The following is an 18,295-nucleotide window of genomic DNA, read 5'->3' as shown; positions in this document are numbered from 1 at the left end:
AACACTGTTCATATCAATTGCACACTGTTCATATCAATCACACTGTTCATAATTTTCAAGTTGTATTGATTATTGAATGGTCAGATACTAAAAGCCTAAACACACTAGGGTAAGGAAGCAATCAGCTGGAACTGTTACACCAAGCAAAACCCTTGACCCCCTAAAATCATAACATATGGACACATAAGTGCTCCAAAGCCGCAATAGGTTTGTCAATGTATGTGAGGAAATACTGAAATGGGTTCTGCACTACCAACCCAATCTAAACAGGTTCCGCGTATCTTTCTCAAAGCCATTCGGAGCAGGATACCCTTGCATGCCCAACAAAACAACCTCCCAAACATGCTAATTTTGCTCCTCTCTAATCAACTCAATAACAATACGCAATCTCTCAAATACCCGCACAAAATTAGTGTAATGATGGTCTGAAATACTTGACACCCCATCAAGAATCTCCACCAACTTCCTATCCCTATAAGGTAATCTCGAGTATCTTGTGAGCATCTATGTGCTCAATAACATTTTCTAAAGTCTCCACACCATACAACAGATTTGTATCCCTACTCAATGTATGCGAAAATAAGTTAGCTCCATGTTGTAGTTTTTCGGCTACATTGCACAGCCAAGGCAAGACATATTTGTCTTCCAATCTACCTCTTAATCGTATTCTCATCTTTGTCAAGGTGCAATGGCTGATGGATAATAATATACCAAACTTAGATAATAATCTACCATATACAATATATGTTACCTCCCCCAATAGATTCCCTAATTACGATACCCAAACCACATACCATCAGCCTACTATTAACAAAACCGACTTGGATCACTTTGTAATCCCTAGTGATGAATGGGGAGTACAGCATTCTTATGACTCTCTCTTGATGATCTTGTCCAAGTGTAGTAGGTTCAACTTCAAGATTTTCTACTATCATCTCGACGGCTAATTGCTTTGATTATTGCCGAAAAAAAAAGCCAGAACAACATTGTTATGACAATATAGCAGTATAAAACTATGCCTACCCGGCTGAGTCAGCCCGGTAGGCAAGAGGACTCTTTTTTTTTTTTTTTCTTAAAGGTTTGGCTGCCGGGCTGACTTGCCCAGTAGCTACTGGAAATTTGTTAAGAAAAGCTGCAGGCTGTCAACCGTAACACTGCAGCTTAATTTTTTTTTTTTAAATTGAAAACTTATGCTACCGGGCTCGAAGCCCGGTAGCCTTTGTGGTTAAATTTTTTTTTTTTTTAAAGTTCAAACGTAAGAAAAAGGTCAAGATAAATTTGCTAAATCAATTTTTTAATTTTATGTTAAACCCTAAAATACGTTTTTAGATTAAAAAAAAAAGTCTCATTCAATTTACAAGAAGATGCATTTCCCAAATCTTTGAAAAATAATCGTTGAGATTCCTTACAGCTATTTTGGGCTAATGGTGCAGGCGAACCCCAACTACGGCCATCAAAAGTTTTTAATTAAAAAAAGAAATTTAAGCTAGCTGCTGGGCTTACCCGGTAGCCTGCAAGTTTTTTTATTAAAAAAAAAAAGTTAAGCTGCAGGCTGTCTGCCGACTAAACATTGTTAAGTACTTTTAAGTACTATTATATTTATCTTTACCTTTATTCTTATAACAACCCACTGCCAAATAATAATTTATTTGTATATTTTATTTAGGTAAATATCAATTTTCTATATATTTTATAAAAAATATAAAACCAAATCTTATACATAATAATTTCAACGGTTATTTTTCAAAGATTTGGGAAATGCATCTTCTTGTAAATCGAATGAGATTTTTTTTTAATCTAAAAACTTTTTTTAGGGTTTAACATAAAATAAAAATAATTGATTTAGCAAATTTATCTTGACCTTTTTCTTACGTTTGAACTTAAAAAAAAATAACCACAAAGGCTACCGGGCTTGAAGCCCTGTAGCATAAGTTTTTAATTTAAAAAAAAAAATTAAGCTGCAGGCTGCCGGGCTTACTACGACTAAGCCCGGCAGCCTGCAAGTTTTTTTGAAAAAAAAAAGGTTGACAGCCTGCAGCTTTTCTTAACAAATTTCTAGTAGCTGCCGGGCTGATTTAAAAAAAAAAAAAAAGAGCTGCTATATTGTCCGAACAACATTGTTCATACTTTTTTTTTGGGCAATAATCAAAGCAATTATCCCATCTTGACAAACATGGAAGGCCAGTGCTTAATTTGATTCCTAATTAATCCTTCAAGAAACATCTCACAACTCATAAAGTCTGGTGGTACATTGGGGTTGTATAGTTTAGTTAGAGGATACACACACCTTTCCAAGAAACTTTGGTGATGTTGTTGAAAGGAAAAATCATTCAAAACATCCCTCATATTTTGTAAAATAATCTTTTTTGTCCCTCACTTTTAAAAGCGTAATTTACATCTCTTATAAATTCACATTGATCAAATTTGATCCCTATCTAAGTTTTGATTAGTTTTTGGTCAGAATCCATCATGTGCCTTGCATGTGATCATTTTTTATGGATAAAATTGTTAAATTATATTTCACATAATCTAATCCATAGTCTCTCACATTTCGTAAAAAAAAATTTTTATTTCTCTCATTTCACAAAATAAAATTTTTTTGGTCCACCATATTTCACAAAATAAAAATTTTCATCCCTCATTGATCATGTGTACGAATAGTTTTTTCTTATTTTTGAAAATCCATATATATGTCTATTTGATTTCACTACAAATAGCATGTGTACGAAAAGTTTTTTTCTTGTTTTTAAAAATTCATATATATATATGTCTATTTGATTTCACCTGAAAAGATTAATAGGAGTTATTTGCTGTTTCTTTTACATAATGTTTCTACTTTTCTGTAATTCAAGTCAATCTAATATAAATAGAATCGTAGCAGTAGTTGAATTTTCTTTTCTTTATCTTTGTATCCTATAAATGGTTCTTCCTTAGTTGATATTTTGAAGTTAAATTTTATTTGTTATAAGAGACTTGGATGATGAGAAATTAAAGGGAGAAACATATATGAAATAACCAGCTATAAGTATAAATAAACATGTCTTTTTTGAGGAGGGGCTGTAGTTTCATTAAAAGCTAGAAGTTCTTGAATATTTTGTGGGCCGCTAGCCCTGTGCCTTCCTACCGGGTTCTTCCCTGAATCCAACAACCCTATATTTGGATTTTTGTGTTATAGCTCAGTTAGCCAATTAAAACAAAAACCAATTGAAGTGGTGGAAATGCATTGACAATAAGAAAATTTGAAGGTTTGATTGGTTTAGAATTAGATATGATCATGATTTGCAAAACATGAATGACAAAGGCGAGTAGTACGTATATGCCAATATTTCAGATAGACGAGGTACATTAGATGAGTTGGTCCCTTACAAATTCACATTGATCAAATTTGATCCCTATTTAGGTTTCGATTAGTTTTTGGTCGGAATCTATCATATGCCTTGCATGTGATCATTTTTTGTGGGTAAACTTGTCAATTTATATTTCACATAATCTAATCTACAATCCCTTACATTTTGCAAAATAAAAAATTTCATTTTTCGCATTTCACAAAATGAATTTTTTGTCCCCTATATTTCACAAAATAAAAATTTTCATCCCTCATTGATCATGTGTATGAATAGTTTTTTACAATTTTTGAAAATTCATATATATGTCTATTTGATTTCACATGAATAATACAAATAGCATGTAATATATATCTACTTGATTTCGCCTAAACAAGCTAATGGTAGTTATAGGTAAAATCACAAAGAGATATATTATATGATATTCGTACTGTTCAGGTGAAATCAAATAGATATATACATGGGTTTAAAAAAAATTGTTCGTACACATGATCAATAAGGGATAAAAAAATTCATTTTGTGACATATGTACCAATAGTTTTTTCTTGTTTATGAAAATCCGTGTATATGTTTATTCGATTTTACCCGAATAGTACAAATAGCATGTAATATATATGTATTTGATATCACTTGAATAAGTTGGTTGGATGCTATGGAGAAGGGATTGTAAGTGAGATGTCTTAGGTTCAAACGCTCCTTTTTACATTAGAGATATATTACTTGCTATTCGTACCATTCACACGGGAGATATATTACTTGTTATTCGTACTATTCATGTGAAATCAAATACATAAATACATAGTATTGAAATATACATCATCAATGAGGGATGAAACCTTGGTAGGGATAAAAAATGATCAATGTAATTTAGTGAGGAACAAACAAGTAATTTTATAAAAAATGAGGAACGTTTTGAATGATTTTTCTAAAATAATAATAATTATAAAAGTGGTGTTGTAAAGGCATACGTAACTGACGAATTCTTTTAATCTGTTCTGCCATCTTCAGGAACTATTGCTCTAGTGAAAAATATGGGCACATCAGTGGAAGTGCATTAGAGAATGCAGTTTGAGATGGAATATTTAGCCCAACTACCGAAAGCTACTGTTATCTCTATTGAAATTAATTTCAATTTCAGCAGCTGGTGTCAAGGGAAGCCTTGCCTTCACTGAGGAAAAGAAAGAAAGAAAGAATCCAATGCTGTCCACGGTCTAGGCTGCTTCACCAACAAAAACAATATATCGTTAGTGCCAACAAAACATCTGACAATATTCCGTTTGGATAGCTATTTTTAGAAATTTTTGTAGAAAAAAATACTGTAGTGATTTGATATATGTGAGGTAAAAAGTGATTAAAAATGTATTTACGAAAAATGTAATTTTTTTTTTTTACAAAAAATAGCAATCCAAACAAGGTTAATTATACACAAGCCAGTTCAACTAAGGAAATCAAGCCTTATCACCAAACAAATTAAGTCCAGCTGAAATATTAAAGTTTTTTTTTTGTTATCTAGAAATGTTTAATTCTTTTTGGCAAAATATTATGTTCCATTTTTTTGCTTATCAAAATACATTGGATCATAAAATATATGCATCACAACTGGCTTATAATTATATTTATGTTGCTCATCCAAATTTAATGGACCGTAGATTCATAAGTTATCCACCTTGAAGACGCGTCTAAGTATGGTATGAATGACTTGGCATGTATGTGCTCCTAAATTTTTGTCAGATTTACATAGTTTTAATTGACTAACTAATAATTGAAGTGTATATATATATATATATATATATGTACTATACGATATATATATATATATATGTACGATCATTCGGCAAGATAGGTCCAAAAAAAAAAAATAAAAGAAAGCCAATTTTCAAATAATGTACACGATTGCGGTCTACTTCATGAAATCTGCTCCTAGTTGAGTGGTGCAACAGTTCGCCTTAAGAACTATATCACCTCAAGAGACTTTATATACAAGAGACTCGGCTGAACTCTCGATTTCTCAGCGCTAAGAACTATCACCTCAAGAAATGAACCCTTTATACGTCTTTTGATCTTAATTTTCACTATATCGTTTTTGGAAATATGATCTTTTCATAATCTTAAATGTTGACAGCGTTATTTAGAAATTTTGCTAATAGTTATGGCTAATGGTGCATACACTTTTTTTTTTTTTTGCAAGTCATTGGTCACTAAAGTTCTTATCTGATTGCATTGCAATTTGTTTAGTTATTTCCCGTAGTACTTTATTTTTTATAAGTGCCTAATTATTTATGCAAACTCGAATTTCAATAAAAAAAAAAAAACAAATTCATGTCGAATTTTCGTGAAGTTGTTGTCATGCTTCGTGCATTTGACGTTAGACCAGAGCATCTCAGTGCTTGACGTTAAGCTTTTTTTTTCTTTAATAGGAGAAGAGTGAAATTTAAGAAGGATGAAGTTGTTGAGGTATCAATAATTTCAGCCTTTAAACCAAAATAGCTGCATCAGCTACTTTGGTGTGTGCAGACTAGCTATGCTGGCTGGCCTACCTACAGAGAATTAGGATATGGCTCCATATTGAAAGAGATAAAAGCAACATGTGGTGTCCACAATGGACTCATTTAGAAAGGTCATCAAGAAAACAGTATCTACATTATTAACCAAAACCAGGGAAGGAAAATTGGTTTACGCGTGAAGGTGGCAAATGAGTAGATAAAACAGTGTGGAAGTTGAAAATTTGAGAAAGAAGAATAGCATTGGACTGGGAGTTGATAGAATGGAAAGCACAAAGAAGAATATAGCCTGTAGTCAAAAAGTCAACTTGGTCGTGCTAATGGAAAGTAGAAGTAGTAGTATGGATGGAATGTAATAAAAGGGTTGGTTCCACTTTTGCACCCTTCAATTATACTTGAATTTTCAATTTAGTTCCTAAATTTTAAAGTCGAATAGTAAGTCTCTAAAATATAAAATATGTTATACTTCAATCCTTATAGCATAAAATCTTTTTTACTTTAGTCCCCAAAATATAAAATCTATCATTTAAGATAAGTAAAAAATTTGTCCTACTTTACTATAGGATTTGTTCCACTTCCGTCAATGATTTTGCTTAAATGGGATAAATTTTATATTTCAGACACTAATGTGCTCTATTTTGATATTTAGGGACCCAAATAGAAATACAAATAAAGTTGAAGGTGGAAAGTAGAGTCAACCCTTGCGTTTAGGAAGTTATAGGGAAATTTGAAGGAGGGATCCGCAACGGATCTTCTGTCCTACACCCTGTGTCACTCTCTATCTCACTTTTTATTATATTGCTATTTCTCCTACATAAATATCATGTTTTAGTTCTTTTTTGTTTTTTTAAGATCCAATAACTATTAATTGAGTAAAAAATAAATACAGCAGCTTCAAAAAAGTAATATATAATAGAAAATTAAAAAATATAGCAAAAAATTCATAAAAAATCTGCTGTATTTATTTTTTGAAGCTGCTGTATTTATTTTTTACTCAATTAATAGTTATTGGATCTTAAGGAAACAAAAAAGAACTAAAACATGATATTTATGTAGGAGAAATAACAATATAATAAAAAGTAAGACAGAGAGTGGCATATGATGTGGGACAGAAGATCCGTTGCGGGAAGGATCCGCTCTCCCACTGCAAAAGGAAAATGACAGTAGAAAACAAAAGCAGAATGAAAAAAAAAGGGACTGAAGGTGAAATGACTGCGACAGAAGAAACAACTTAGGCTTTACCTGCAAATTCTTGATTTCTTTATCTATACAAGTCTAGGGTAGAACTTCAGTGTGATAATATTCTCTTCCCAGTTTTGAACCTCGGACAAACGAGATAACGGAGAAAGTTTTGGCAACAATGACTGATGCTATTGTATCTTTTGCAGTGAAGAAACTTGGAGACTTTCTTACCCAAGAAATAGTTGATCGAAAAAATTTGAGGACGAGAGTCGAGTGGCTAAGAAATGAATTGGGCTATATGCAATCTTTCATCCAAGATGCTGAAGAAAAGCAGAGTGATGATCACAGGATGCAACAGTGGATTTCTGAAATCACAGATATTGCTCATAACGCAGTGGCCATCTTAAACGATTGCAACTTGAAGGTAGGAGCTCCAAAATCTGGATTCTTCAACAGCCTGCAAACTTATGCCTGCCTGTGCAGCAGAGAGGCCAATCTCTACAATACCAGCCAACAGCTTAAGTCTCTCAAGCAAAGGGTGCTCGACATTTCTCGCAAGCGTGAAACATATGGCATCAGAAATCTTAGTAATTCAGCAGGTGAAGGGCCTAACCGTGGTCCAAACAGTAGATCAATCATCAAAACACTAAGGAGAGCAACTTCCTATGTAGATCAAGATCGACTCTTTGTGGGCTTTGAAGATGTCACTCAGACGTTGTTGGCTGAACTTTTCAAAATGGAGCACAGGCGTAGTGTCATTTCTATTTATGGCATGGGTGGCCTTGGCAAGACAACCGTCGCTAGAGAGCTTTACAACTCTTCTAAGGTCATGGAAAATTTTCCATACCGTGCTTGGGTTTGTGTCTCTCAAGAGTATAGCACCTCGGATCTTCTTCGAACTCTGATTAAGTCGTTCAGAAAGAGGTGCTTCGGAGATGAACTGAAGATGATAGAGCAGATGGACGAGGAAGATTTGGAGCGCTACCTCCGTGAAATCTTAAAAGACCACAAATACCTTGCGGTGGTAGATGATGTTTGGCACAAAGAAGCTTGGGAAAGCTTAAAAAGAGCTTTCCCTGATGATAAAAATGGCAGCAGAGTCATCATCACTACGCGCAAGAGAGATGTTGCAACGAGAGTAGATGACAGGAGTTTCGTCCATGAGCTTCGGTTCTTGACACCAGATGAAAGTTGGGACCTCTTTTGTAAGAAGATATCTCATGGAGACGGCTACAACAATTGGTGCTCTGCAGGAATGCTGGATTTGGGTAGGCAAATGGTTCACAAGTGTGGTGGTCTACCGCTTGCAATAGTAGTACTTGGTGGGCTGCTTTGCCATAAGAAATGGCTGCAAGAGTGGCACGAGGTGAAAGAACATATTTGGCGACATCTGAAGAATGACTCCCTTGAAATCTCATACCTGCTTTCTTTGAGCTACGATGATTTATCGGGGCAATTGAAGCACTGTTTCCTCTACTTGGGCAGTTTTCTTGAAGATTCTTTGATTGACGTAGAAAAGCTTAAATGGCTTTGGATGGCAGAGGGATTCATAACACCAAGGGAACCAAAAATGGAGGAAGTGGCTGACCATTACTTGAACGAGCTAGTTAACAGGAGCATGATTCAGATAGCGGACAAAATGTGGGATAGAATTGCCTATTGCAGGATTCATGATCTTCTTAGGGATCTTGCTGTTCAAAAGGCAATTGAGGTAAACTTCTTTGACATTTATGACCCACGCAAATACTCTGCTACTAATTCTTCAGGCCGGCGCCAAGTTGTCCACACACAAATTAGAAATTACTTCTCACTTGTCAGTCCAAGTTCGAAAATGCAGTCACTTGTGATCTTCAATCCAGACGGTGAGGAACCCAAAGTGAAGCACTTCCGCTCTCTGTGTGTTAGTTTCACAAATCTTCATGTCCTATATCTAGAAAACTGTCATTTTAACTTTGCCACTGCTGTCGGGCAACTACCATATGACATAGGCTCTTTGATTCACCTGAAGTTCTTAGGGATAGTAGATACCAACTTTCGTTCTCTCCCGAGCTCCCTGGGAAAATTAAAAAGCCTGGAAACCCTTTGTGCAACTATGACTGACCTTGCATTTCCTCCTGAGATAAGTGAATTGACAAATCTTAGACATTTGGTTGCTCTTTGCCGGGGGCCAGTGAATGTTAGCTCCTTAACAAATCTGGAGACTCTTAAATACGTCAAGTATCAGGATTGGCTAAAATTGGAGACAACCAACTTGGTCAATCTTCGAGAATTAGTGGTTCAAAATATTGATGGTCAAGGTAGTTTGGATTCAATAGGGAAGTTGAGGAGCCTGGCTACTCTCACCCTCACATGCTCAGTTTCAGGGGCTTTTCCTCCACTAGAACCTCTTTCTTCTTGTCAGCATCTGATCAGATTGTGGTTAAGCGGACCGATACAAAACCAGGGGCAACTAGAGAAGTTGCCGCGGTCGATCATGATCTTAACACTACAGCATTCAAATGTTGGACGAGATCCTATGCCTGTGTTGGAGACTTTTCCGAACCTACAAAGCCTTGAGCTAATTGGAGCCTACTATGGACATTCATTCTGCTGCACTGCTAAAGGGTTTCCAGAGCTTGAGCTTCTACGTTTTCGTAACTTGTATAGTTTGATGGACTGGCACTTGGAAGACGAAGCAATGCCTAGGCTCAAAGGTGTGGGCATATTCAAGTGTCCTCGGCTGAAATGCCCTCAAAGAATTAATCATGTCTTTAAGCTTAAAGAAACGGAGACCAGGCTTTTGCCTTATGAGCGGATGTGGGCATGATGGCGGCTGTTTCGGTCTCCACATTCACACCATTTGCATTCTTTCTTTGGATAGACATGGGACTGGAGGGTGAACCTAATCTATCTTCCTTTTATCATAACAGGGAGACTTTCTGTACTCTTGAGCACTGGTGAATCTAACTCGATTGTGGTACATTATTGCTTCCACTGTAATTTCTCGGGTGTAATTTTTTTTTTTTTGGGTTTCAGCTTATCAAAAAGCATCTGCAATTTGAGTTCTTATATTTAGCAATTTGTCTTATCCTTTTATTACGAAATGAAAATTACAAGATTCTTGAAGAATTAGGAGTTGTAAGGGTGAAACTTTAACATTTCATCCTGCTGAGTCAAGACCTCAAGAAAATACGTTGCAGATTAGGATCAATACATAATGTAATAGGATTTTAAATGACAACTTTTCTTGCACATCTTGACATACCACCGAAGAATTTTGAATTCCAGAGAAAATTAAAGCCAGGGGAATCTGATATAATGACAAATTATACACTTCAGCTCACAAAGTTAACGAATTTAAGTTTGTCCTTCAAAAACTTTTGCTTGACAAATACACTCCAATGACTACATGTATATACGGACAAATTTCAGTTTCTTCTCTCTTTTTGTCCGCCATTAAATTAGTGCAAAAGTACTTGAAAGTATTTCTTTTGTTTTTTGGGTTGGGAAGCAAAGGACATCAGTGCAATAATCTGTATCGAGCAGGACAAGCAACCCACATGTGGGACAACTACTAAGAGTATATAGTTAAACTGCTACAAGCATTTACAAGTTTGAAAACTTAAATACTGGAATAAGCTCTTACTCCTCAAATTTCAACCTCGATGGAAATCAAGTCACCCTGGATTGACATCACCAGCAAGACCTTATTGACAAAAGTACTAGAAAATCTTTGAGAAGGTTATCTTGAGCTCATACATGTGTAACTTTGCAATTTTCAGATTAGTACTAAACTGTATCTTCGCAAATCAAATAGGTATTCTTATTAGAGTACTAAGCGTTTTAATGCCCCCACATAACATCGCTCTTTCTTCATTTGTATGCTCAAACTGACCCAGGTCAGTCATAGTTACAAGTAGTACAGCCTAGTTGGAGTTCTCTTCCTGTCAAGTTAGTCCTATTAAAGCAGGAAATACTTAAACATCATTTCTGTTAGTCTCCTTCATTTCATGTCTCTCAACATTTAAAAATAGTCTTCGAAAACCAAGTCACTTAGATTTAATCAACTAATTCAACTGAAGTAAAACCTAGACTCCCACTCACAAGCTAAGATAGTGCACAAAGCTCAAAAAAATCTTCTTTTCCTAACCCTCCAAGAATCTTTAAAATGTCTACACTGCAGACAAGCCAAAAAAATATTTCAATGCTGTTTACGAGTTGATAACAAGAGTTCAAGTCAAGCTGTGATCAAGTCATAGTCCTGGACCTCATTTTTCCTACTATTTACTGATTTTCTTTTTTCTCTGAATCAATAAGCATTGCTCAATAAAAGAATAGAACAGCCTAAGATTAGAGTAACTACTCTCAATGTTACCTCAACCTTCTGAAGCAACCATGTAAACTTTCTCAACTCTCCAAAATACTATCCCAAGTTCACTTACGCCCTATGAGTCAAGTATTTCTAGATCAGGAAAAAAAAAGTGAAACAATTAAGATCCACGATCTGTGATTTACCTTTTTGCATCTAACCATGTTGCTGAATAACTTACCCGCAAAGTAACAATGACATGATTTCCAATCTAGCAGTGGAAACTGAGGTTTTCTCAAGATACAAGTAATAGGCATAAAGTACAATTCTGTAAACAATCTGAAAACAAAACCGAAAACTTTCTTGGGTCAGACCTAATTATAACTTTAGTGTTGCGTGTTCTTCACTGCTGTCTATTACTTAACCTGCTTTAAGATTCTGGTTAAGGGCATTAATGACACAGCTACATCCAGAAACATATGGACATCCATTTGCTGTTATCATTTTTTATTTCATTCTGTAACAGGTCAGGTGGAAAAGCAAGTACAGTGGAATACCAGTTCAGAAGATGCCAAACATCCTAATGCAGTCTGGAATCTTGCAACTTGACCAGCCTGAAATGAAATTGACCATTGCAAGAAAAACCTAATCCTTTGAAGCCCTGTATCTGCATTCAACTTCTTCCCCTTCTAGAAGTCTCTCTATGGCATCCAATGGAAGGCCAATCAGTTCCAATGTCTTCTCCCAGACTCTGTAAGCAGTTTCAACATTATGTGATTCTTCGGAAGGATTTGTTGGACGACAATCTTGAGAAATAAAAGCAGAGACTGGCCACTCATCTGCTTTTAACATCTCACAGTACTCGGGAACTTGGGGATCTGTAGCTGCAAACAGGGCACTTCTAGAACCTGCAGTAGCATGAAATAAAAAGGTGAAACTGCAACAGATGCAGAGAAATATAATGTCAAAACCAAATTAGATACATGAATACATAAACTGAAAGTCAGAATATTGATCACATTCAATAAAACAACAATAAAAAGAATAACATCAAGTATACAAGTTAAGTCCAGAAAACTGCACCAGTACACTGATTATATAGTTGAACCATTTGCTTCTTTTAACCAGATAATGCAAATAGACATATTCCTAACTATAGATTCAGTGCATGAACAGCTTTACTACCCTAACTTTCATGCCTTCTATTTATTCACATTCTAAATCGTAACTGATAATATGGGATGGACAAATACAATTAACCATGACAAGTATAATGGGATGCAAACAATATTAGGTGTTTCCGCATAAGCATGTACCAGTAATTATCAACTCCAAGTCCAATGGCTTTTCCCATTATGTTCCAGACTTCAATAAAGTCATCCAGTCCAACCAAACTACTAGTGCTCTGTATAAGATTTTTGCAAAGACCATTGTTTCTTCTGCCGCTTGCTCAAGCACTTCATTACTAGAAGTCCACAACATCAAAACCACTCACCTAATCTAGTTTCTTTCTAACACTATACACCCCCATACTGGTACAAAACTACTTTCACAAATTCACATTTGATCTACAATGAAACAAATATTGATATCAGTCCAATCAAATTTAGATTTCCATTTTCCTTATTCATAATTTTTTTAATCCAAATTAATTGAAACAGAAAGTAAACTAACCTTCTTCAGCACTGAATATAAAATAAGGAATCAGGCGATAAGCAGCCTGGACAATCCTCGGGAGGTCCCTGGCCTGCATTGAAGGAGTCCCAAAACAAGAATGTCAATCTCCCATATTTTGTATTACTAAAAATTAATTCCTCAAAATGCCAGAGAAATTAAGTCAAAGGAACAAAGATCATGATATACCTTAAGACTCAGGCTTAACATTTTACCTTTCTCATAGAATATAGACAACTTGAATACAGAACAACATGATCTTGGTTGTTTGGTGCTTTATTTTGGAGCATTTCGACACCAGACATTTCTTTAATCTTCACTTGGCAGCTCATGTTCAATTATTTCAAATGCCAAAAGTAAAAAGTTAAATTTAAGTCAAACCAGCATAAAGGCTTTTCTCAATCAGGTTCTGTAAAATCTAGAAATTACACTTTACAGAAGCTACCAAAAACAGCCCTTATCCCTGCTATGAAAATTTGCTTGCACAAAGCAAACTTAATAATCAATATCATTTGATAAAAGTAATATTTTTATCCATCTGTGCTTTTAAGCTAGTCTAGACCCTAGACAGAGAAGCCCGTTCAGAAAGGGGAAGATGTATTAAGAGATTTGCAATATCTGTAACATCACCTTGCCTAAGCCCATTCTCTCTCTCACTCCAAAATTACATAGATTAATCCCGCAATTTCTCGAGTTTCCATCATAATCTCCTCACAAACAAACCAAACCATAATCTCTCGTAATCCTTTGCAAAGACTAAACTACTCATCTAAGGTTCTGAATATCTTCTGTCTCTTCTATAATATCAAGCTTAATTTATAGAATTTCTACTTTCTAATGCAAGTATATCAGTAGTTTGTCTCTTTGACATCCTCAATTGCTTTACACTATCCCATTGCTACATATCAAACCATATGTTCTAATCATTTAAAACCATCTCAAATGAAAGTTTCATGATCAACATGCTAAACTTTTGACTTAGGGATATTGCATGGATCACAAGTCATCAAACAGCAAAGGTTCCCCAGAGCTGAAGCACGTATTACAAAAGCAGCACATGCTATAGCAAAACTAAGTGCATATGAACACGGAAGCTAAAAAACTTTTAGTGCTTCTAATCTGTACTATGATGAATTTAACAGTGCAAGCATTAAAAACTTCAAGTTTATACCAATAAAAGAAAACCATTGCAACAACACAGAAAGTAAGCAACAAACAACAGAATAGGAAATTAGCAAAACTAATCAAGATTTCCAAGAATGCACAGAATAAGCCTCAAAGGTTCCAAGCAGAAGTGTATCACAAAAATGACAAAAGCACTATTGTCCCAATGAAAACAATAGAATGGTACTTCATAAAAAATCTAATGCCATCACAAGTCACATGTTACCATGAGCTTATTCATGTTCTTGTCAAACTCACATAAATGCTACTTTTTCAATAAAACTGAAAAAAAAAAATCAAACAATGAAGAAAGAGAGGCAGCTTGAAGTGTCATCTTTCTTTCAAAGGCCAAAAATTTTGGTCAATGGTTAAGGAGGGAAGAAGGTAGAGTACATTCTTTCAAGTTGAAATGAATTCTTCAACATTCTTGTCAAACTAGCAAATAAAAGTTACAAGAAGCATCACTTTACCAAGTGCTTTAAGCAACATAATAATGTGGAAGAAGCAACATTTGTGATAATCTACCCTAGAAAAACTCTCCTCATACTCTCTAGTTATCAATATTCTTCAACCTAATGACTTTTTAGCTCCTAATGGTTTGTGCAAGTTGCTATAATGTACTTAACAGTATGACAACTAATAATGCTCCTGGCCTCTGCTTTAAGTTTACATTTAATGTTTAGACAGGTAATATCGAGCCTGAACCCAAGATGCTTTACTTATAAACCCCAAGCTTGGAAAATGAACAAGCGAACATTTTTCTAGTTGTTATTTACAAGAACTAAACATTTAAATTTACAGTGCTTAGGGGACTCTGAGGTAGATTTCATAGGTCTGAAGAGTAAATCAGAGTGAAATTAAAGCAATATCACTTCAGTTTATGTTATGTATATCAAAATTCTCTTCACACGCAAAGGACTAAGAGCAAAAAGGTTAGAATATTTACCACATTGGTTTGAACTATTCCAGGTGATACACATATTACGCTTATCCCAGCTTCAGCAGGCAGCCGCTTATGTAGCACACTACTGAACATCACCTGAAGTTTGTGTCCCAAAGTTAATTAGAAATTTGAAAAGCCTGATAGAAAAGCAAGAGGCCAAAGCATGATTTTTGGCCAATGAATTAATATAACCTAAGGAAAAACCAAATACATGTAGAATGTCAATCCACCAAAAATCCTAAACAGAAGTAAGACAATGAAATCACCTCTGCCAATTTGCTGCCACAATATCCAACTAAACTTGTGTACTTCGTTTTTCCAGATGTAACATTCATATCCTTGGTATCAACAAATCCGACATAATGCATCTACAAAACAAAACGGAGACAAAACAGGGGAAATTGTTCCTACATTAGAAGGGGATCAAACAAGAGTAAATAACAAGTGCTAAAATATATGGGAACAATCTGCATAAATCTTCAGTTTCTTGGAGATATTGTTAAGAGTAAAATAAAGCATACAACTATCATGCTTAACTTTTTTGTGATTAATCAATAATCTCTTTGACATAATAATAAGATCACATTAGATGGCAATCTCATTACCACCAGATCATCTATAATGTACACACAGTGAGAAACTAATATAACTAAACATATGAATATAGACTGCTTCTTTCCCGTTCCCTGGATCCTTAAGATATGTGGAGAGATTTAGATTGGCAAAATACTAAGATTTTAGAAAGCACATCTAAGATGTATACAGAGATAAAAATTAGGACCATGAACTTACAACAGAATTCACATTGACAATTCGGCTTGAAGAGCCTCTAAGTAGGGATGGCAAAAGCGAGATAGACAATAATGCAGGAGCTAGGTGATTCACTTGCATGTGCTGCTCATACCCATCTTTTGAAAATTTCTGTGGCTCTGATACTCACAAGGAAAAAACAAGGCATCATCAGATTCATCAGAAGTGCATGAGTTATATTCTTTCTGTGAAAAAGCTTTACTGAAAAGTAAACAACTTTGCACTAGGCAAACTAATTCGTAAAAAAGAATTGAGAATACAGATTATGATAACTTTGGAAAATTATCATCCGAAAAGATGTATATCCAACTACACAAATCGTCTCTGAGTTGATCAACTTAGTTTTAATTGACTCAATTTGATGAACTTAAAACAGACTTGATCAACTCAACTAACATTGACACAATCCTTGAAGCTAACATAGAGAAGCTTTTCAGATTTTAAAGCATATGGAAGTGACAATCCCCAAGAAAATTTCAAATACAAAATATTTGGAGAGAAATCAAAGTGCTTTTTCAAGTTTAATAAAAGGAAAGCATAACAAGAGTACATAACTTCCTATATGGCCAAAATGATGAGAAGAAAGGATACTCAAAAGTTTGGGAGAAAAAGACAGAACATCACTTAGCAAAACTAACAACTTTGTCTATGGAGTGCAACTCATCAACAGAGATAAGTACAACAAATTGAAATACCTCCTTGACATTATTTTGTATTTACACAACATCTTTTATCACGTTCAATTAATTAGATTCACATAAGGTAAACCAATCTGTACAGGTTCATGGATTCATAAGCAATAATTATGAAAGCAAAATCCAGTTTGATAGAAAGACATGCTTCTGCTATTGAAACAAGATGCTTCCTCAATGGTAGGCTAGCCAGTTAAATGATCACTGGACATGGATATCCTTAGCATGGCTGCTTTTATCCGTGAAAGCTGACTAGACACTTTTGGCTAACACCACCACTAGCAATGGATATTTGAGCCAAGGACATACTCAAAAGTAAGAAATATTGAGACTAGGCATAAAATATTTGTTTACTCCATATATAAGGGAAATCAGCAGCAAATTCTATACACTGAAAACATGAGTTCAACCCCTCCACCAACACCTATTACTGACTAATCAATTGAGGCTCCTCTATGCATTTTGCATTCAGTTAACGTCACTCAGAAATCCCCAAAAGTGAAACTATTTAATCACTTTACAGAAGCAAATGACAAATTTTGCAATCCAGATAATAATGCAGACAAAGAAGACTGCTCCATGTATCAAGACACAAGTCCAATAAAATTCAAATTAACCAAATTATACATGCCAAAATAACATTCCTACACACATTTCTCTACCTATTGAAATCTCAAAAATACAAAGCGGAACCTTTTGATACTAACCTCCAATGGAAAATATGCCAGCATTATTGATTAGCGCGTGTAAAGGCCCCAATCGTGCATTATATGCTTCCGCAAATCTTACTACAGATTCCAACGACAGAAGATCCAGCTCCATCACCTTTCACCCACATAACAATAATAATAGTAGAAATAACAAATGTTTCAAAAATCAAAACCTAATATCAACTGAAGAACGGAATATTTGCCACCTCAATATTCAACGGTAGGCCGCGGCCGGTCCAATCCTCTTGCCATTTGCGAATTAGGTCATGAGCAGCGTTTGTATTTCTGACGGCCATTACTACATGACCGCCGGCTTCGGCCAATTGGCGCGCGATTTCACGACCAATGCCGCTGGTGGAGCCAGTGACGATGAAGGTGAGATCGTTAATTGGAGCAAGAGGCATCGGATTAGCTAAGTGACTGGCCATAATCCTCTGGAACAGCATCTCGTAGACTATATACAACCATCCTCTCAACCATTCCATCCATCCTAACGCCTCTTTCTTCTTCTTCACGTTCTCTTTCTGATTCATGTTGTCCTGCTTCTTCTCATCTTTATTCAGCCTCTCGTTGTCGTCTGCTCCGTTAATAGCTTTGCCTCTCGCCGTCAAGGTCACAGCCGCCGACGCCGACGCCGACGCCATTGTCCTGAGAGAGGAAGGAGAAGATTCGAGTGTTGAGTGACTGAGTTCAGTTACTTGCAGTTGTCAAACAAAGCAACCGAAATTGGGGGAAAACAAAAAAGATGCCCTTGAACTTAATTTAATTCCTCAGTGCCCCTCAAGTCTCAAATCCTCAATCTGTGCCCCTTCAAGTTCTGTAAACTTTCAATTTGTATTCTATAAGTATATACTAAATTTTAATTAAAAATCACAAATGACTTTAGATAATTATTCTAATGCCTACAAATTACAATTTCTAAAAGATCCAAACAAATATTAAATACTCAAATACGTTATCAAAATAATTACTTATTCAAACGGGTCC

At 35.3% G+C, this 18,295-nt stretch overlaps 2 protein-coding genes across 2 annotated transcripts; one reads left to right on the top strand and one right to left on the bottom strand.

Moving 5' to 3' along the window:
• The first annotated feature begins 7,137 nt into the window (after positions 1–7,137).
• LOC113767322 (disease resistance protein RPP13-like) lies at positions 7,138–10,006 on the top strand. The gene has a single exon (XM_027311373.1). The coding sequence runs from the start codon at positions 7,206–7,208 to the stop codon at positions 9,831–9,833; it is 2,628 nt and encodes an 875-aa protein (XP_027167174.1). The 5' UTR covers positions 7,138–7,205; the 3' UTR covers positions 9,834–10,006.
• Positions 10,007–11,511: 1,505 nt separating this feature from the next.
• LOC113768395 (dehydrogenase/reductase SDR family member FEY-like) lies at positions 11,512–17,996 on the bottom strand. The gene is made up of 7 exons (XM_027312735.1): positions 17,515–17,996; positions 17,306–17,423; positions 15,889–16,025; positions 15,363–15,464; positions 15,100–15,192; positions 12,990–13,062; positions 11,512–12,223 (listed from the first exon to the last, which is right to left on the bottom strand). Exons 1-7 carry the CDS (start codon positions 17,950–17,952, stop codon positions 11,961–11,963), a joined length of 1,224 nt encoding a protein of 407 aa, XP_027168536.1. The 5' UTR covers positions 17,953–17,996; the 3' UTR covers positions 11,512–11,960.
• Between the last annotated feature and the right edge of the window lie 299 nt (positions 17,997–18,295).

The sequence above is a fragment of the Coffea eugenioides genome, chromosome 4 (assembly GCF_003713205.1).
Source record: "Coffea eugenioides isolate CCC68of chromosome 4, Ceug_1.0, whole genome shotgun sequence".
NCBI classification, from domain to species: domain Eukaryota; kingdom Viridiplantae; phylum Streptophyta; class Magnoliopsida; order Gentianales; family Rubiaceae; genus Coffea; species Coffea eugenioides.
This window is presented reverse-complemented; position numbering and strand designations above follow the sequence as displayed.